The sequence below is a fragment of the Gracilinanus agilis genome, chromosome 3, assembly GCF_016433145.1.
Source record: "Gracilinanus agilis isolate LMUSP501 chromosome 3, AgileGrace, whole genome shotgun sequence".
Classification (NCBI taxonomy): Eukaryota; Metazoa; Chordata; class Mammalia; order Didelphimorphia; family Didelphidae; genus Gracilinanus; species Gracilinanus agilis.
Genome location: NC_058132.1, coordinates 253,620,648 through 253,643,314, shown reverse-complemented (window position 1 = coordinate 253,643,314; position 22,667 = coordinate 253,620,648). Strand labels below are relative to the sequence as shown.

The 22,667-nt window shown below is 35.1% G+C and overlaps 1 protein-coding gene across 1 annotated transcript in view; it reads right to left on the bottom strand.

Annotated features, from left to right (window-relative positions):
- The window catches only part of FASTKD1 (FAST kinase domains 1), a 43,545-nt gene extending 22,059 nt beyond the window's left edge, over nt 1-21,486 (bottom strand). Inside the window, exons 1-6 of the mRNA XM_044666519.1 lie at nt 21,146-21,486; nt 15,653-15,721; nt 8,906-9,031; nt 6,563-6,961; nt 2,983-3,093; nt 2,108-2,239 (exon numbers count right to left, since the gene is read on the bottom strand). Coding sequence (XP_044522454.1) covers nt 2,108-2,239; nt 2,983-3,093; nt 6,563-6,961; nt 8,906-9,031; nt 15,653-15,721; nt 21,146-21,480 — 1,172 coding nt within the window. The 5' untranslated portion in view covers nt 21,481-21,486. The remainder of the gene's footprint in view (nt 1-2,107; nt 2,240-2,982; nt 3,094-6,562; nt 6,962-8,905; nt 9,032-15,652; nt 15,722-21,145) is intronic.
- Nucleotides 21,487-22,667: the final 1,181 nt, after the last annotated feature.

Below are 22,667 nucleotides of genomic sequence, written 5' to 3'. Positions count from 1 at the left end.
GAGGAGACTAAGCTATCACTCTTTGCAGATGATATGATGGTATACTTAAAAAATCCTAGAGAATCAACTAAGAAGCTTGGAGAAATAATCAACAACTTTAGCAAAATTGCAGGATACAAAATAAATGCACATAAATCATCAGCATTTCTATATATCTCCAACACATCACAGCAGCAAGAGGTAGAAAGAGAAACACCATTTAAAATCACCCTAGACAATATAAAATACTTGGGAATCTATCTACCAAAACAAACACAGCAATTATACAAAAACAACTACAAAACACTTTCCAAACAAATAAAACTGGATCTCAACAATTGGAAAGCCATTAATAGTTCATGGGTAGGACGAGCTAACATAATAAAAATATCCATTCTACCCAAATTAATTTAGCTATTTAGTGCCATACCTATCAAACTACCAAAAAACTTCTTTACTGAATTAGGAAAAACTATAACAAACTTCATATGGAATAACAAAAGATCAAGAATATCAAGGGAAATAATGGGAAAAAATGCGAAGGAAGGGGGCCTAGCAGTACCAGATATTAAACTATACTATAAAGCAGCAGTCATTAAAACAATATGGTACTGGCTAAGAGTTAGAAGGGAGGATTAGTGGAATAGACTTAGGGTTAATGACATCAGCAAGACAGTATATGATAAACCCAAAGAGCCCAACTTTTGGGACATGAATCCACTATTTGACAAAAACTGCTGGGAAATTTGGAAAACAATATGGGAGAGATTAGGTCTAGATCAACATCTCACACCCTACACCAAGATAAATTCAGAATGGGTGAACGACTTGAATATAAAGAGGGAAACTATAAATAAGTTAAGTGAACACAGAATAGTATACCTGTCAGATCTCTGGGAAAGGAAAGATTTTAAAACCAAGCAAGAGTTAGAGAAAATTACAAAATGTAAATTAAACGGTTTTGATTATATTAAGCTAATAAGCTTTTGTACAAACAAAAACAATGTAGTCAAAATCAGAAGGGAAACAACAAATTGGGAAAAAATCTTTATAACGAAAAACTCTGACAGGGGTCTAATTACTCAAATATACAAGGAGTTAAAGCAATTGTATAAAAAATCAAGCCATTCCCCAATTGATAAATGGGCAAGAGACATGAATAGGCAATTTTCAGTATTTCAATATAAAGAAATCAAAAGTATCAATAAGCACATGAGAAAGTGTTCTAAATCTCTAATAATTAGAGAAATGCAAATCAAAACAACTCTGAGGTACCACCTCACACCTAGCAGATTGGCTAAAATGAAAGAAGGGGAGAGTAATGAAAGCTGGAGGGGATGTGGCAAAATTGGGACATTAATGCATTGCTGGTGGAGTTGTGAACTGATCCAACCATTCTGGCTGGCAATTTGGAGCTATGATCAAAGGGCTATAAAAGAATGCCTGCCCTTTGATCCAGCCATACCATTGTTGGGTTTGTACCCCAAAGAGATCATAGATAAACAGACTTGTATGAAAATATTTATAGCTGCGCTTTTTGTGGTGGCAAAGAACTGGAAAAGGAGGGTATGTCCTTCAATTGGGGAATGGCTGAACAAATTGTGGTATATGCTGGTGATGGAATACTATTGTGCTCAAAGGAATAATAAACTGGAGGAATTCCATGTGAACTGGAAAGACCTCCAGGAACTGATGCAGAGCGAAAGGAGCAGAGCCAGAAGAACATTGTACACAAAGACTGATATACTGTGATAAAATTCGAATACTATGAACTTCTATACCAGCAGAAAACAATGACACAGGACAGCTCTGAGGGATTTATGGTAAAGAACGCTACCACATTCAGAGGAAGGACTACAGGAGAGGAAACATATAAGAAAAACAACTGCTTGAACGCATGGGTTGAGGAGGGCATGATTGGGGATGTGGACTTGAAACTACCACACCAATGCAACTACCAACAATTTGGAAATAGGTCTTGAACAAGGACACATGTTAAAACCAGTGGAAATGTGCGTCGGCTATGGGTGGGGGGGCAGCGGGGGCTGAAGGGAAAAGTAGGAGCATGAATCATGTAACCATGTTAAAAATGAATATTAATAAATGATTTAAAAAAAATAAAACTTACCTAAGTAGTAGTTCTCTGAGAATCCTAAGAAGTTTTAAATTATGGACATGCAAATGAATCACGGCTTTGGTTATCTTTGCCAATTCCATTGGTGTATAGACATGTAAGTATTTATATAAGACAGAAACAATTCTGAAAGCAATGTCAAACAATGATTATTTGTTAATAACTCATTAGCAGCCTATATTAGACAACCAATAATCAGAACAGCATCTTGAAGTTAGAGCTAATCCAAAACTGCTGTTGTTGCCCTTAAATTCAATTCCTCTAGCCAGCAACTTTTACCAGAATTACTAATGAGTAGCACAATTTATTGCCTTTTTCTCTCTACTCTAAACCATCTCTCTGATAAAATTGACCAAAACTAATTAGGTGGCCCTAAAGCAAACAAGATGCAGTGGGAAAGAAAGACAAAAATAATCAACAACTATATAACAGACAGTGGATTCCATGTAATTAACATTAAATAAACTATATACTTCCTCTTGCTTTAAATGTTTTATTTAATTAAAAAGATAATAAATGTATGTGCAACTGTCAAAATCACAACACTAAGAGTAGATAATTAATGACAATACAAAGTTCACATGGCTATGAATTCCCTTTAATAGGAAGCAATACTTTGGCTGTTTTTTGTCCCTCTACATTATGATGTTCTTTTTCGATTTAAAAGCATCTATAAATCAAAAAATTATACTAAAATTGTTTCTGTTCTCTTCTTTGCAAAAGAAAATTATAAAATAATCCAAGGACAATTCTCTACATGTTTTTGTACATACAAAAAGGGTTGTACTAGTTAAAGTACACACATTTTTCTTGAAATTGTGGTACAAGGACAATACAGTTATAGAATCAGAAATGTAAAAGAAAATTACTCTGCAATCAGATGTGAATCTTTTGTATTCATTTCTTCCATTGTGACCAATATGGCTAATGCTTGTTGACTGGTTAGTTCCTCCACCATCATTTGTACAACTAACTTAAGTCTAGAAAACAGAGAAAAAGTTGAAAATGTTGAAAAGTCCACAATTCTCCAGAAAGAAAGAAGAGAATTTTTTTCAGAGAAAAGCAATAAACTTTTTTTAAAAGAAAAATTCAGTTGGTTATCTCATCTATATCATTTTTATTCATATAAGTTGGAGGGCTGAAAGTAATCATTATTTCAGAAAGAAACAACTATAGTGCTGTTAAATAGAATAAAAAACATGCATCTTCTAATTTAATAAATTTCTCTGTAAGTCAACTATAGCTAAAACTTTTTTACTGATACTTTAAAAACTAAGGAATTAAGAGTGTTAGGATATTGAAATAGAGTGAATAAGGAAAGTATTAAATGTTAGTTGGGTAGGTATAACAATTAATTCTACAAGGTATGAAGAGTAATATTTGCAGATAAATCTTAAATGATAGAACCAAATTCTAAAAATATGAGGGAAAATTGAGAAAACCAAAGGTCCGTTTTGGATACTCTTCAAAGGGCTTAGTTAATGAAGTAATAAAATGTTTTAGGATCTCCCATAAGGAATTCCTAGAGCATGGGTCTGGAAAACATCCGCTCATGCTTTATTTTCTGTGTGCAATGCCCTCCCTATAAGCAAATCCTATCCAGGTCAAGTATCACCTCTTCCCAAAAGACTTCCTTAACTATTCCAAACTATACTGATGTCTTCTTCCTGTGAATTAGGCCATTTACTGGAAATGCCATGCATTCTAATAGTTAAGTATCCATTGCATTATTATTTCAAACTTTTATTTGCATGTTATCTCCCAAGTCCCCTGACAGAAGATATTGTTTTCTATTTCTCCTATATCCTACCATGTTATGCAAGTAGGGGATGCTAAAAAGCAAAAGCAAAAAAATCTGTTGAGTGAATAATAGAACATAAGTATATTAATTTCCTCTGATCATCACAGTCCCACTTGTATGTCTTCTAAGACCAAATTGGCATCTTGGCTTCATCTTGATACACTGTTTCCCAGCATGCAAAAATGGGAAATCTTTCCTCTAAAAAGTCAGCCTTTCTAAATTGAAAAAGGCATAGGGAGCATCTCTTTAATTCAACTCCTATTTTTTTTTGTTTAAAATAATATTTTGTATTGGGATACTAATGCATTGCTGGTGGAGTTGTGAATTGATCCAATCATTCTGAAAGGCAACTTGGAATTATGCCTAACAGCCTTCAAAAGTATGTATATCCTTTGATCTAGCCATACCACTACTAGGTTTGTGCCCCAAAGAAATAATAATGAAATATGTTTGTACAAAAATTTTTATAGGCGCACTCTTTGTGGTGGCAAAAAATTGGAAAATGAGTGGGTGTCCATCAATTAGGGAATGGCTGAACAAATTGTGATATCTGATGGAATACTATTGTGCTGAAAGAAATAATGAACTGGAGGATTTCTATGTGAACTAGAAGAATCTCCAGGAACTGATGCAGAGTGAAATGAGCAGAACCAGGAGGACATTATACACAGAAAGTGAAACACTGTGGCATGAGCAAATATAATTGACTTTGCTACTGATAGTAATGCAATGATCCAGGACAATCCTGAGGGACTTAGAAAAAATGCTATCCACATCCAGAGAAAGAACTGTGGGAGTAAAAACACAGAAGAAAAACATATGATTCAACACTTGTTTATATGGAAATAGGATGTGGGGTTTTGATTTTTAAAAGATTGCTCTACTATAAAAATGAATAATATGGAAATAAGCATTGAGTGATAACACATTTATAACCTGGTAGAATTGCTTGTTGGCTATGGGAGGGGGAGGGAAAGGGAGAAGGGAAAAAACATGGATCATGTAACCAAGGAAAAATACTTCAAAATAACCTAAAAACAAATAAATAAATAACTACAAAACAATACAAATAATAAAATAATAAATTTTAATTTTAATAATAACTCAAAATAAAAGTTTAAAAATAAAATAAAATTTAAGAATTCTATACATACCAATAGCTACACAAGTAAACTATGAACAAAACCATAAAATTCAAACTATCTGCCATTTTTAATAAAGAAAAAATAATGAATGTTAAACACATCAGAAAAAAAAAGCAATAATTTATTTGTTCTGAGCTATGACTTTATACTAACTCAATCATCTAAAAAATTCATGTCCATATTTATTTAAATGCTTTCTTTTTTTCCTCTTCCAATCAATATTGCTATCCATTTCTGGATTGATAGTTTGGCTAATGGATAATTCTTGCTTGTGCAAGGCAGGAGCCAAGTCTAGTTCATATATGTCTATTATGCCACATACAGAGACAACAAATGCTCGTGATAACAGTAAAAACTATTATTTAGTGCTGAATATGATAAGATAATTGGGAGTGTTTGATACTTAGGGCTCAAAAGTCTTGTGCCTAATGGTAATTCTAGGATTATGATCATGAAAGAGAAACAGGATCATAGCTTTAGAACTGGGAAGACCTTAAAATCTAGTCCTGATCCCTGGTTTTAAAAATTAAAAAAATGAAGTCCAGGGATCTTGATTTCCCTATGTTTACATAAATAGGAGAGCCAAGATTTGAACTCATGTCTTCTTAACTCCAAATTCAGCACTCTCACTGTGCCATGTTTACCCTCCCAATGGAGGTCCAGAGAGCCCATTTACCATTTTATATAACCACAGGCAGAAGCTAAATACGTATGCTCCCCAGAAAAACCCAGGGCAGAAGCAAAAATCAACGAGTAATTTTTCAGAGATGGAGCCAAGATTAAACTTGAAATGTGCAAATCCAGAGTTTAAAGTCCAAATCATCGTCACAACTGTGTGTTTAAACTGAAGCTCTGGGTATACATGGTCCGAGTTCAATGGTGGGGACTCCTCACATATAACACTCTTTGATTTATGCCCCACATTCTCTCCTGAGAACAAGAGAATTAGACTGTTTTAAAATCACAACAAAAGCAAAACTGGTCCTCATCTCCCAGGCATGCATTTGGGCTAACATCTGTGTCTACAGCAGAAACTTCATCTTTCCAAAGGACCTGAACGATCAACCAGTGTAAAAGTACTAAACGAGGGGAGAGATCAATCCCACAAAGAGAAAGCAATCAGAGGTGCTAGCCATGTAATAACCTTCCTTCTTTGAACTCAATCCTCCCAGAGACCTATACGGTCCTTCAGATATAGCACAGAAAGAGCCCATTCAGCAAGAAATAATCTTTTGATATTCTCCATGGCATACTTGTCAATCCACATTGGCAGTATCTGGCTAACACTTCCTGAGTTAATTAGGGATGATGTACTATAAAGAGTGTTTGAAGCCTATTTCTATAATTACAAAAGACTCAGAACTGTTTTCTGTTCACCTCTACAATATGACTGGACAATAGAAAGCATACTGCTTGCCCTCCCAAGACTAAGGGGAGAGATCTGAATTTTAAACCTCCATATTTCCCCAAAGAAAGAAGCAAATCATCATCAGCTGGACTTACTGTTTCTCTTCCGTTGGCCCGGCCAAAGGTCCCAAGGCAACAAATAATTTTACGAAGGAAACAGGATCACAGTAAAGAGGAATCATTTCAGAAAGCTTCTCTCTGGCTAATGCTTGAAATGAAAAATTAGTAAATTGCAGAGACTGATACAGCGCAAGGATAAGACTGAGGGTATCCAAATTCAGATGAGCAATATTGCTGATGAACATACGATTGCACCTTTCTAATAATGGATGATAATTATATCGAATATTTCGGAGAAATTGCACTATTCTTATTGATGTATTAAAGTCAGAAGGGTCCATTGTATCTAAGAGAAGTTCTGTTTTGTTCACAAGTCGTTTACCAAAATTTTGTGAGATAACAGAGGATACATTCACCATCAAGACTGACAATATCCTAAAAGATAAAGAGATTTTTTTTTTACAGTTAGACATTGTTTTAAGAATCACAATCATTTCTTTAAAAAGCATTATGAAATCTGAAGAAAAATGGAGAAAATATTATGGACATAATATAGCAGAATGCTCATGTTTAAAAAACCCAACATAAAGTTAAATTCAAGACAAAAAAAAGTTGAAATGATACTTTGTGGGGATTTTTAAACTCTCAATTTTTCCTTAACTTTCCTGTGACTGAAATTGCTATTTATGTATTCCCAGTATTAACTTTTCAATAGTCAGGAATAAACTGCCAGCTGCCAACCAAAGTGAAGGGAAATATACCCATTTTAATGTGTTCAGAAGTGGCTTTCCATGAAGTCTTTATTTCCCCACTAATCAGGAAATAACAAAGTAGATACTAATACTTTCAATGTCATTTTATCCACTTTTTAGAACAGAACTCATGGCTTAAGCATGAGGTGATACTCAATATAAAGTAGTAGTGATTTTATAATTGTTATTTGACATATTTAGCATTTTACATGGTGCTTTAAGGTTTGCAAAGTATTTTATACAAGTTTACTCATTTGAGCCTCAGAATAACTCCATGAGGTTAAGTGCTATCATATCCCTATTTTACAAGATGAGAAAATTAAGGTAGATATAAGTTAACTGACTCACCCAGGATCACACAACTAGAAGTATCTGAGGCTAGATTCAAACACAGGTCTTCCTGATTCCAAGTCTAGCACTCAATCCACAGAGCCACCTAGTTTCCCTTTATAGAGAAGTGGCACAACTTGGGGAAAGAGTGCTGGATGTTCAATCAGGAAGACCTGAATTCAGATTCTTCCCTGATTGTTCTTAGTTGCGTGAGGTGCTCTTAGTAAATCAATGACTACCTCTGAGTCTGTTTATTCATCTGTAAAATGGGCATAATATCTATGCCATCTACCTCAAAGGGTTACTGAGTGACACAAATGAGGTATTTATATGTAAAATATTTTGCAAATTTTAAAGAGCTATAAAAGTCAGTTTCCATCTTTTAAATATAAGGTAACTGCTAAAATTGGATTATTTGGGCTAATCAGGATAAGAAGTGAGTGAGAAGTTGGAGGGTAGGTCTGAATAAATATCTATTGATAAGACCTGAACAAAACCCACAAGAAAAAATCTGGAAAAAAATCTAATAGCATCGTGATGATTCAGTTCTTCCCTTTTTTGTTACAATGTTACCAAATGAATGAAAGTTAATTACTACTCTTATTTCTTAATCATTTCCATGGTTATCCCTTTTCCAATCTCTTTCTTATCAGAATGAAGTGCAACTCTATAATTTACTTTCAAAAGCTAAGAATAGTAAACAATGTGTGTCAAAAACTGTTAATTTAAGGCACCCCCTTTCATCTTAATTCTTGGCTTGCTGCTCATTGCCAAGCTAAAAAAAAAATCACCACTTCCTCCTTCCTCTCAAATACTTACTAGTGTCTTAATCTCAATATTCTCAAGCCTCCCTCTAGTTTTCCTATTGTTTATCAAAGCTGTAACAAAGTTGGCTGAGCATTTTCAGTACAGTCTGTTTAGTCTTTCATAAAAATACAAGAAAGTTTACTAGACCATAACTTCTAAAAAGGCAAGGAATGGTGACATAACACATAATTCTTCACAATTCCCATAATGCCTAGAATAGTAACTAGTAGACCCAACTTAATAATTTTTGTTGAAGTGATAGGAGAGGAAGTTGAAGTAACCTTTGAGCAGCACTTTTTAATTAACAGATAAGTCATACCTAGCAAATAAGATTAACAATTCTCCTTTGCTGATTTTAAAAAGGAATATCTCCAAACAAAGAAAATTAAAGACAAAGTCAATGGTAAATTGTATTCATGTTTGGTTGCATGAGATTTAATTTGATCTCTTTGGATTTGGCTGGATTGAATTTCACTAGTATCATTTTTACCTTAAGTTCTGAATTGAATCCAAGTTCCTGTTTAAAATGTCAGCTATTTTTCCCATTAAAGGACTGAAATGCATCTGTTGATCCACTAGGCAGGTGGAGAAATCTGAGAGTATTTTAAGGTCAAATCTGTTATATGAAACATACAATAAATAACATTAGTAATAGCTTTCACATAATGTAAATAATCTAAGATTTAATGAATACAAAACAATCGCTTTTGCTCTTCATTGAAGTGGGCCATTTAAAAAAAAAACAATTGAAACAGCTGAAATAAAGCTTTGAATGATTACCGTCTACATTCTTCGAAGGGCTAGGACAATTTCAACTCATGGTTATATGTTAAGAAAGAAAATAAATTCATCTTTAAACACACCAATTTTACAGTTATCCAATAAAGGCAGTCTGTACCTCAAATAAGGTAGCATGTAAAAATCTTTGTATATGAAAGTGCTGTAGCTACTACTAGCTACTAAACCTATCTATGCTACCTTTCAATCACGTGTATTTCCAATGAATATTAGCTTCAGATTGTCCAAAGTGTGAGAAGCAAACATTTTTTAAAGCCACTTTTTAAAAAATGACTATTTATCTATTGGTACACACTCTAAAGTAACAGTTCTCAGACTTTTGGGTCTCAGGACTCCTTTATACTCTTAAAAATTACTGAGGGGGCAACTAGTTGGCTCAGTGGATTGAGAGCCAGGCCTAGAGACAAGAGGTCCTGGGTTCAAATCTGACCTCAGATACTTCCTAGCTGTGTGACCCTGGACAAGCCACTTAACTCCCATTGCCTAGCCTTACTGTTCTTCTGCCTTCAAACTAATGTACAGTATTAATTCTAAAATAGAAGGTCTTAGAAAAAAAATTACTGAGGATCCCAAAGAGCTTTTGCTTATGTGGGCTGTATCCATCGATATTTGCCATTTTAAAAATTAAAATGTGTATATATAGCATTTTATTATATTCATATTATATTACATTTTATTGTATTACATGGTGATCTCAGTTGAGATACGGACAGATTTTATTAGACATTTTGCACATTCACATTAAAATATATTTTAAGTTATTATTTAGTATTACTTTGAAAAAGTTTCCTGATACAAGGACAAAATACCATGGCAGAACATGGTGATTATATTATATTATATTTTGAAAGGCAGAAAAATACAAGCAGAAAAGGGCTACCTTTCTACAAAATTTTCTTACTTTTCCCAAAAATCATCATAAATGGAAGGCAGCATAATATAGCAGACAAAGCAATGGATTGGGAGACAAAGGACCTGCATTTGCATCCTGGTCTTGCTACCTACTACCTTTGTGACTTTTCTGAAAATCTTGTTTCCTAATTTGTAAGATGAAAGCTTTTATGGTCTCCTGGGTGTTGCAGTGGACAGTCAGGAAAACTCAACTCTCTGAATTCAAATATGGCCTCAAATACTTAGTATCTGTGTAACCCTGGGCAAATCACTTAATCCTTTCCCTAAGTTTCTTCAACTGAAAAGTGACCTGGAGAAGGAAATGGCAAACCACATCAGGATCTTTGCCAAGAAAACCCCAAATGGGGTCATGAAGAGTCAGACATGACTGAAAAACAACTCAACAACAAAACACTAAATCTAAGATCTATGAATGTTTCTAACAGTGTCGGTGGTCTCTCAGCACCATTTAAAATATTTTTTATGACTACTATATTACCAACACCATGGACTACAATGATTTTCTTCTCACCCTGTAACCACTATTCCATCTTGCTGGCACTAATTTTTTGTTAGTATTTAAAGGAAGAGAAGATATGTGCAGGGATATTTAGGAAGCAGGTTACTCCAAAATCTGGAAATTCATCATAAACTTACCAGCACAAAGAAAGCTATTCTATTTGTGAAGCTATTCCTACAAACTACAATCTAAGAATCCTAGCATCCCTAATTTTGTGCTAAAAGGCACCCCAGAGGTCTTCTCATAGAACTCTCTTCACACCATCTTTAATGTTTAACTTTAAATAAAATTCTAGGCACAACCATGAAGAATTATAGCCCCCAATGATATTAAAACAGAACCCAACTTTCTATACAATGCCTGCAATTAAACCTAGTCCAGAGATAGAGTCTGGAGTAAGACTAGGGAAGAAAAAGATGGTGAAAAAAATTTTCTAAACATTAAACTAATCTTGGGGAAGATTCTATAAAAATAGAGAAGTGGGATGGCTTTTATTACTTGGGTAAGCAAACAGTTCTAATTCTAAATATTTATAAGTGTTTATAAATATTTATACAAATATTTATATATTTATAATTACAAACTTGTATGTAATTATAAATATATAAATAAATGAATGTTCTAAAATGTTTCACTGATAAGACAAAAAAAATGCTACAAATCTGCAAAAACTGTATTTATACATAATCCATCCCTCACCATCCTAACTAAAGCATTACTCCAATATTCTAAGTCACACATCTTAAATTCAGACTATTACAATTTTCATGCAATCCAGCACCCACATAGAAGTACTATGTCACCATAGCATAAAGGCAACCCTGGGCCCTCAGAAGCTGTCACAACCAAACTGAAAAGCTTTCTAGAAAGAATCCAGAGTGGCTAAAGCATATAACTTGTCAGGAGGGCCTGAGTTCAAATCTGGCCTTGGACACTTACTAACTGTATGACCCTGGGCATGTCTCTAAGCTGATGTCTGCCTCAGTTTCTTCATCTGTAAAGAAAAATTAAATAATGGGAATAATAATAGAAACCACCTACAAGTGTTGCAAGGCTAAAATGAGACAATATTTTTAAAGCACTCTGCAAACCTTAAGCTATTATTATTGTTGTTGTTATTTCTCCTGAAGACATGCCAAGTTAAGTTCAGAGAGGCTTATCATCAAGGAGGTGGCCACTAGTGACAGAGCTGTAAGGTACAGTTGCCCTATCAGTCAGAAGAGTAACACTATCCAGAAAAGAAATGAGGTTAGTCTGGTATGACCTATTCTTTTTTTTTTTTTTTAAACCCTTTCCTTCCATCTTAGAATCAATACTGCGTATTGGTTTCAAGACAGAAGAGCTGTAAGGGCTAGGGATTGGGGGGTTAAGTGACTTGCCCAGGGTCACACAGCTGGGAAGTATCTGAGGCCAGATTTGAATTAGATTCTAGATTCTAGGAGGGCTGTAGGTAGATGTGATATAATGAAATGATGAGCCAGGAGTTACGAGACTGGGGTTCTATTCTGAGATGTGCCACCTACTAGTCCAATGACCTTATGCAAGTCACTGGGACTCAGTTTCCTCAATTATAAAATGTAGGGGCTAGAATCATGGATGTTATCAAGGTGAAGTATCTTAGGTGTAACATCTCCTTAGATTATTCTATTTGTCCTTAATTTGACATTTTTGGGGAAAGGGAAGGAAGATTGCTATTGCTTTTTCTTTTTAAAATAAATTTATACTTTCAATTTAAAAAATGAGCATGTCTATATATAAACAGAAAATGAGGACAAAATATGAAACTGGGACTATCATGTACAAGATGATCAGTTTTTTATTTTTTTATCTACTGTATATAATATTAGGCCAACTAAGTGGCAAAGAGGATAGAAAAGTAGACTTGAAGTCAGGAAAACCTCATTTCAAATTTGGCCTCAAATACAAACTAGCTATGTGACCCTGGGCAAATCACTTAACCCTTTTATAACCTCAGTTTCTTTATCTGTAAAATGAGGTAGAGCAGGAAATAGCAACATCTTTGCCAAGAAAACTCGAAATAGGGTAGAGCAGACTTAACAACAACAAAAGTACATAATAAAAATATTATTGCAATAAAAATGTGAAGCTTTGTACTCAGAGGCATGACTTCATTGCTATACTTTAATGCCTTCAAGAGCTACCATAAATACCTTGAAGCCATGGGTCAAGGATTTTTTTTTCCCACTTAATAACCCCAGGGGTTGTTATGGAACTTGCACAAAATAGAACAAAATAGGAGCTTAAAAAATGTTGATGGATAGTTCGATGGGGACATGATTGGGGATGTAGACTCTAAACGATCACCCTAGTGCAAATACTAATAATATGGAAAAAGGTCTTGATCAGTGATACATGTAAAACCCAGTGGAATTGCTCAGTGGCTACAGGAGGGGGGAGGGAAAGAACATGAGTCATGTAACCATGGAAAAATACTCAAAATCAATTAAATAAATAAATAAACTTTTTAAAAAATGTTGATGGAAATTAATTACAGGATGGAAACTTAAGAGACCTTAGATATCAGACCACCAACTTTCCCATTTTACAATTAAGGAAACCAAAGAGGTTAAGGGAGTTGCTTAAAGCCATATAGACAGAAGTAGTAGAGGTCAGCTATGATCCTACATTTTCTGATTATAAATTCACTACAGATGGCGTTGTACCACTCCACCAAAGGTGCATGGTGGAGAGGCACAGATTTGCCCAAACCAGCCAAGATTATCTTCTGTCTCTTTTCTATTCTAGTCTGTGGCTCAATGACTTATTGCTACCACCAAGCAAATGCTGCTCTCTGCTGTTCTTTCCCTTTCCATCCAGCTTCTCTGGTGTCTCCCTTGGCTTAGGCTACACCATAGGAAGATTGACACTATCTATAAAAGCCCAGAGAGTTTTCATCTTTCTTTGTGGCAACCAAGTCAATTCAATTCAAACACTTAATGAATTGAATAAAACCAACCAATCAAAGTACATTGGATGGAATTTTCAGTTCTTCAGCTTTACTGAAGCCAAAATCATTTGTTGGAAAAAGCTTTTTTTTTTTTACCACTAAAGAAATCTGGATCTGTTTCATTTTATTCCCTGCCAAAGCCATGGTTATTTCTGAGAGTCTAAAGCTTCCAAGAGACTGGTCTTTCAAGAGCTGATATTTTGCTGCATTTATATCATAATATCTGTTTTATTTATTAATTCAAGTTTTATATCCTTTGTTCTTAGCTATAAAAGGGAATCTTTTCCCTTTTATAAAAAGTAGAATACCTGAATTTCTCTTAAAAAAAAAAAACACCCCTTGAAACAAATTAAATTGCTTTTTTACATGTGTGGCCTTTTTTTATTTTTCTTTTGGTCAAAAATCTCTGAGATAGGAAAAAGTTTCCCAGCCTCTATCTTGTTATGTCCCTACAGATTTCAATCTCTTTTAGCATTGTGGCCACCAACAGTGTTATTCTTGGGCATGTCTGCCCTGGTAGTGGTCCCACAGGAGTGCCATTGTTAATGATTCTGGAACACTCTCAATGGCAGGAAAGGTACAACAGTTTAACATGTGAAGAAATATGGAATAGGTGGTCTAGCCAAGTGATGGGCAAACTACAGCCTGTGGGCCAGATTGGAGGGAGGCGGGGAGGGACGAGCCTGAAATGTTCTATTCAGTCCCAAGACATTATTCCTAATATGACGAATACAATGAGTAGGATACAATACAATGAAATTTCGAACGTGTTGCCTTAGAAACAGACTGACAGATGAGCATTTCCTTTCCTTTGGCCCCCTCTTTAAAAAGTTTGCCCATCACTGGTCTTGCCCAATGACAATGGGCTCAGTTTGGAAATCAATTTGGAAAACATAGCCTTTTGGATGAGCTCAACTGCACTTTGGCTGCTGTTATATTCATATCCTGGGAAATGATGAATGCCACCTTGAATAACAGGGGAGGCCATTGGAAGGCATGGAATGTTTCCAAATGCTGTGAGCCAGAGGCAAACTTGGTTAGCCTGGCAGTATAAATTCCCGACAGCCACTTGAAGGGGTCTTTAGTCTTTTGGTCTTGGGTCTTTGGGCGCTTTAGGTCTTTAGGTCTCTGGATCTTTCTAGCTCTTTAGGTCTCTAGGTCTCTGGGTGGTAAAGGGAGGCTGGGAGGTCTATGAAGAAAAGGGTAGGAAGAATCTGAATATTTCCCGAAGACTGTGAGAGGTAGTGCATCACCAAACACTTGTAGTGAGAAAGCTGAGAGAATAAGATCACCAACACAATGGCATCAACAGCAGTTCCTATTCTCTGGCTTGGCTGTGGCCAGGCTGGGCCAGAGGTGTAGTGGAGAATAAAGCTCCAGCTTCTGCTAGATCAATAGCCTCCAGTCCTGATTATCAACTAGTTATAGATATTAGATTGGCAGGGTCTCCAATCCCCATTCCTTATCCCATTTAACCTTTCCCTGATTATAGATTACAGATAAAGAGAGTTTAACAAGTACCTTCCTGAGTGGTCTTTATATCACGACCCTTGGGGAGGGAGTCAACGCAGTCAGATATCAAACATGATCCAAGACAAATCAAAAGCCCTAAAATAATTTATCCAACCCCAGGTTGGACCTGAAAGGGTTACCCATCCACCTAATCTTTCGGGGTCCTCCCTAGGCAACTGTTAGAGAAAAGGGGAAATTATAACAACTATCAAGGGTGAATACATAGATGCAACTAGGGAGAATACATAGATATACTCACATCACTGTATATCTATATCTCTCTAGGCCCTTTTTGTTTATAACACTGCCAACCAAACCTAGTGCTTCTGACCTGCATGCAGTCACTATCCTCAGAATGATAAACACATACTTCTGGGACTAGAACATACCTTCCACCTGCCTGTTTGCTACCAGAGATAAATTTACCATTAAGCTTTGCTTCTGGCCTCTCAAACCTATGATTAGCATTTCTCCTCCCTTTCTTAAAAGGTCCAGGCCAGGATGAACAAGACAGGCCTTCCTCCAAGGAAACTATCCATAATACTTGCCTTTCTACCCTCCTCCATGCTTCCACAACCAGATGTTCCACCAGAGAATCATGGGCCTCAACAGCAAACCTTTGTGATAAAAAGAAAAACATATTAGTAGTTCATAAAGACTTAACAATAACCACAACACAAAACTGAGCAAGTTATTTATTTTCTTACATAATCAGTTCTCATCTTTTATTATTCCATATTTGGCTCTTCTGCTCATTCAATGATGCTGAATAAAGAACTACAGGGGCAACATGCTGACTGCTGCTCTTAAGAGTTGGGAAAACTTACAGTCAAATCTTACCTTTGATGATGGCTGTGCTGGTAAATGTTTAAGGAACATCGAGGGAAAACAATGTGCACACAGTTTTAAACTTAATTTGCCCTGCAAGCTTTCAAGTGCTAAAATGTTATTACCTGTAACAACTTCTCATCACCTTTATTTATTTCATAGCTTCTGCTGAGGATATTAAAGTAGGTGAAAACAACATGCCATACCCAGGAGGTTTGAGATGTGCTTTCCAAGAATGCACTATCTATAAAAGTCAGGAGGACTTCTATTTCCTTGGATGTCATAATAAATTTAGGGAGAAAAAAGTAAATTATTTCATTGTGCTCAATTTATTCCAAACATTTATAAACTATATGTGGGAGGTACATAGTTAGAAATATCCTGAATCCCTAAAAACTATATTTCCCGAACTTCCTTTCTGTATTACAAAAATTTATAAATATAGTATTTAGTTCTTGGATATAATTTTAAAATCCACAGAGGAAAAACAAGGGTGGGATCTCACAGACTAAACTTCTATCAGGAAAGTTAACCTACATAAAATGGAAAGCTCTTAAAAATGGAAATTTTTTAAAATTTTATTTTCATGATCACACAAAATATACTGCCATATTGGTCATTGTTGTAAGAGCACCCACTTATATATAACCAAAACCCCAAAATAAAATCATAAATACAATGATGTGAAAGATATGCTTTGATTCGCATACATCCAACTCTAACAAAAGGATGAAATGTTAAAGACACAAAAAGAAACGACTCCAAGAAGAGGACAAAGAGAAAGCTATCACAAGCATTTCTTAAGCATCTGTAATGGGCCAGGAACTGTGCTAAGTACTAGAGACCCAAAGAAAGGCAAATTGGATCCCTGCTCTCAAAGAGTTCATAGTCTCATGGAAGAGCCAACTCTTGAAATAGCTCAGTTTTAAAGCAGGCATGTACAAAGATGATAACAATGACAAGGAACTGACAATTAATACCAGATCCTGTAAGAATAGGGGTAGGAGTAAAACTCAGAATGGGCTGAGGCTAAGGAAAAAAGCTAAGGACAGGAGGCAGCTAGGTAGCACAGTGGATAGAGCACCAGACCTGAGTCCAAATCTAGCCTCAGACACTTTCTAGCTGTGTGACCCTAAGCAAGTCACTTAACCCTCATTGCCTAGCCCTTACCACCCTTCTGCCTTGGAATGATTCTAAGACAGAAGGTAAAGGTTAAAAAAAAAAAGGATAAGTCATACTAGACTAACTTCATTTCCTTTCTGGAAAGTGTTTCTCTTCTGACTGATAGGGCAACTGTACCTCAACTCTGTCAACTGTAGGGGCAAATAGGGGGCACAGAGGACACTGTGCTGGGTCTGGGATCAGGAAGACTCATCTTCCTAAGTTCAAATCCTGCTTCAAACCCTTACTAGTTGTGTGACCCTGGACATATCATTTCACCTCTATTTGTCATATTTTCCTCAAATTATGTATAAAAATAGCACCTATCTCACCATTGTTGTGAAGATAAAATTTGCTAATATTTTTAAAGCAATCTTCACAGTGCCTGGCACATAGTAGGCATTTAATAAATATTTTTTTCTTTCTTCCTTATGTTCATACTATATAAGAATCAGCTGAAAAAAGTGAGGCTAATAGAATTCTATTTTATATTAATAGAATGAGGACATGAAAATCTAAAATTAAAGCGATGAAAATATTTATATTTTCATATATACATACACATACATGTACATGTATATATAAAATATCCAATCTATCATAGAAAAAGGGATATCCTTATTAGGCTTGGCCAAAGAGGATAGAATTAAATACAACAGATGCAAATGGAAAAGAGCAAATTATGGCTTGAAACATATAAGAAAGAACTTCCTAAAAATTAAAACTATCCAAAAGTAGAAAGCATGACATCAGGAGATGATTAGTCCTCCTCCACAGAGGGCTAGATTGACTTGTCAAGTATATTTACATTAGAATTCTTGTTCAGGTATCATTGTTCAATCATTTCAGATGTGTCTGACTCTTTATGATCCCATTTGAGGGTTTCTTGGTAAAGATACTGGAGTTGTTTGCCATTTCCTTCTCGAGTTCATCATATAGGGAAATAAACTGAGGCTAACAGGTTAAGTGACTTGCCCAGGGTCACACTGCTAGGAAGTGTCTGAGGCCAGATTTGAACTCAAGAAGAACAGTCTTCCTGTTTCAAAGCTAAGCACTCTATCCACTGAACCACCACCTCCTATTCAGGTATGGGTTCAACTAATAACCTCTCATGTCCCTTCCAACTAAGTGATTCTGTGATTCAGTCTTGAAATGTTGGGCAGGGAAATATGAAAATAGCGATTTTAATCAAATCATTTAACTGCACAGATATGTCCGAGAGTGTAAGAAATATTTGCCTTTATTTTTTTAATCTATGGACTTTATTTATTTGTTTACATATTTTTTTAAAACCTACTGATATACTAACCATGTCCAATAAAAAATCTTATTCATCAAAGTAAAGGTAATAGAGGCTTTGTTTTTCTAGCTTCCTCAAAAGGCATTGGAGGAGGTGAGAGGGAGAGGGGAAAAAAGAAAATTCCTCAAGAAAATAAAATTTAACTCTAGAAAGAGACAAATTAAGAGGTTTACTGTAACAATACAACCTTATCACCCAATCTGCAGGCATTGACTAAATACCTACTGTAAGAGAGGCACAATGCTAGGTAAAAAGAGATACAAGGGGAAAAAAATGAAAGAAGTCTTTCCCTCAAGGAGTTTATATTAAGGAAAAAAACATGGAGATATAATAAGTGGATAAAAAAATATACAAGACCAATTTTGCAAAAGGCAGAGGAGGAAGCACCAGCAGCTGGGGAAAAGCAAGAAAGGTCTCCTGTGGTAAGGGGCAGCCTGAACTTCATAAATACTATGGGTTCACATATATCAGCTCATTAGATACTCAGAATAACCTTGTGAAGTAGTTATGACAGGTATTATTATTCTAAGCCCTTAAAAAAACCCAGTAAGGTTAACTGGCTTATATAAAGTCACTAGGAAGCAGCAAGGTCAAGGCTAAAATCCCAGTCTTCTTCCTTCCTCCTAGTTCAGGGTTTTTTTTTAGTATATCATGCTTAACATTCTCCTGGGGCCTTAAGCAATTGTTTGACAACTCCTAAATTACCTTCCTGCTTCATTCTCAAGCTCTACAGAATAACCACATTTCTATATGAAACAGCGTTTCTATAAGAAATAATCATATACATGCTACTTCCATTAAAGGTTAAGCCTCAATTCTGACTTGTTTTTATACCATTGAAATGCTCAATAATGAAGAATATCCATGGACTTTTTGCAAAAAAAGAGAATAGTTTGAATTACCAGCTGTGAGGAACAGAAAAGAGACAAAAAAGTGAATTATTATTTGACTGAAAAGAGCATCATTTAAAGTTTTTTTTTAGGTATCTTTTAAAATAAACTATTTTACAAAGGAAAACAAAATGTTGCTTACAGTATTGGATATGGTCAATCACCATGTCTCTTGGTTTTGCTTAACAAATTTAACTTATTTGCTTAACAAACTTAACAAATACTAGGGATATTTGAGTAGGGGAAAACTACGAAGAACAAAATGTATGAATTAAACCTTAAAAAAAAAAAAAAGAACTTAAGAACTGTTTTGGTTTATGTTTCTCTTATTAAAATAACTCTAGGAGTTTCACCTTGAATCTAACAAATTGATATGGATGACAAAAAAAGAAGAAACATGGGAGGGGCTGAAGAGAAGCATATTAATACATTGTTCATGGAGCTATAATATTTTTCTAACCATTCTATAAAGAAATTTGGAATTATGCTAAAAAATGGTTAACTTGTCCATACCCAGTAAGCCAAAGAACTCACTACAAAGTATGTACTGTGAAGATGGTATATTAACTCTGCCCTGCCCATTTTTAGATTTAATCACCAGAAGTATATACACTCCACCTATCTTTAAGTATGGGGAGGTCTGTGACCCACGTGTGCGATAGTGGATGACAAATCAGAATCAAATGACTACCCCCTGGGCAGTCCTAAGCAAAAATATAGCTGCAATTGGTCCACATAAAGTGGAAGGAAGGCACAGGAAGTGACAAAAGGAATGGTCTTTAAATATGGCAAGAACTTCCCGTAAACAGTTCTTTCACCTTCAACTTGACCTTGAAGGAGCTCCAGCTTGGGACCTCAGACTGCTCTTCAATTTTCCTTTAGGACTACCACGTGGGTGAGTGAAAAAGGCTGACTCCCTTTCCTGGCTTTTCTGGAGATACTAGCCTCTGGAGAGGCCCTGCATCTTGGGCCATCTTTTAGCCTCATGGCTAAAACTCTTGTTTAATTTACCACTGGGCCCCCTTTGCTAGGGCCTCTGAAGTCCTGTCTAGTTTGGACTGGGCCAGAGTAATTATCTACTCTCTCTCTGATTTCCTTACTATCACTCTTTCTCCTTTTGTAAATAAACTACCATAAAAAGTCATTCTGATTTGAGTAATAATTTCAGCAACCACATTTTTATATGCTTAGTCTAATCCTTTAATTTTTAACCCTTACAGTACCCAGAATGGAAGTCATAAAACAGAAAGGTCCCATACATACTAAAATATTCATTAATAGCACTTTTGTGGGGGACAACAAAAAACTGGAAACAAAGTAGATGCCAATTGATTAGAAAGACTCAAATAAACTACTGTACAAAAATGTAATGGAATATTATTGCACTCTAAGAAAGGACAATTATGAATGAATTTAGAGAAGCATGGGAAGATATAGAGAAAGTGATACAGAATGAAGTAAGTAAAAGCAGGAAATCAATAACTGTAACAATTTAAGTAAGGGGAGAAAATGAAACTCAATACTATATAATAACCAAGCTTGGCTCCAGAAGAGTTGAAAAAATATACTTCCTTCTCTTCTTTGCAGCAGAACAGGCTAAATGTATGAAACATTATACATATTGAAAGACACCTAATTCTACAATGATTTGGTTAGTTCTGCAGAACATTTTTTTCTTTTTTATTCTTCCTAACAAAGGTGGTTTCCCAGTTAGTGAAGAGGATAACATATTCAGAAATAAAAGTAATGCAAAAAAACAAGAGATAGAGATTTTTAAAACTGTAAGGACAAGGAAAAAGAAAAAACTAAATAAAAATAAAACATTAATATATGTTTATAGGGCTGAAAATCATAATGCTTACCTTAACATAATATACAATACATTCACCAGGGTGTCATCATCCATTAATTCAATTTTATCCTTAGCTAAAATACGAAGAGTATGAAACTGAGGATGGTCTCTGACAAAAGGAACACTTCTCATCAAATCAAACTTTTCCTTTTGAAATTGCCAAAGTGTTTTATATGCATATCCCACATGTTTTTCAGAAAACTTGGCTTTATTGTTTCCAACTATATCAAAAACCTGTTCTTCATTCACGCATTTACTTATTTGGCTAAGTAAAGAATCACTGGCTTTAGGTCCACGTTGAAAGACTCTCCAGAAGAATTCATAAGCAGCTCTCAGACGAAGCATGATGGAAACCAATATACAATATGGACTAATTAAAGGACACCTACAAAAAATTCTCTCTCTTTTGCATCACTCTTCTCAAGTAAAGAAAACAGCCATAACCATCATGTAAAATATGTCGGTATAAAAATATGTGCTTTGGCTCTGCCTTTTGGATTTCCATTATGAATACTCAGAAGTCCATTTCAGTATACAGAACCTGTAAAAAAATTGAGTTACTACTGTTAGATTCATGTCATTATTACCTAATTAATTCCAAAGTTCAGCCAGAAATAAGTTTGTTTGTTTTTTAATACTGATTGGGTCTTGTTTCATTCATGGGAATTAAATGCAAACAGTAGAATTTGGCCTCAAACCAAATTTTTTCTTCCCTACACTCTACTTTTTTAATTTGTTCCTAACCCTATTGTTAATGACAACTTTACAAATTTGGCTATAAAAGCAAAAAATTTTATTTTCTAAGTAAAGTGTGTGTTTCCCATTCTTTTCCTATAATACCCTCAAAAATCTCAAAAATTTAAGCACTGCATTTGGCCTTGGGCAAATCTTTCAATTAAAAAAATATTTAGGGGCACCAAGATAGTTCAATGGGTAAATAGAGGCCTGGAGTCAGGAGAACCTGGGTTCATACCTGGTCTCAGATACTTCCCAGTTGTGTGACCCTGGGCAAGTCACTTAACCTCAACTGCCTAGCCTTTACTACTCTTCTGCCTTGGAACTGAGACTTAATATCAATTTTAGGGTAAGGACTTAAAAAAAAAAAGAATGTTTAGAAAAGTCACAAGATATGGTAAATGAATGGCAAATAATAATTCAGAATATATGTGACATGGAAAAAATCTTTGTAAAATCTATGCATTGTAAATTGAATTGAAAAGGGAAAAATGATAGGTAATCAGTATTTATACAAGCAGTGTCTTGAAACACTTGTTATGTGGCATATTTTCTCAACCTACTGACTTTCTCCTAAAATTATTTTTCTCATTTAGCCTCATTATGTTGCTAAGGCTTTTTTTTTATCATATGTTAAGTGAGTATTGCATTCCTTCAGGGAAAGCAGCAGCCTGGCACGCATACCAAAAAAGTCTATCTAAATCAGAGAGAAACTGATTTTTATTTATGATATAGACCAATTTACAGGTAGGGTAGAGAAAATCTACAGTGAGTCTATCCTGCCATAGTAACATATC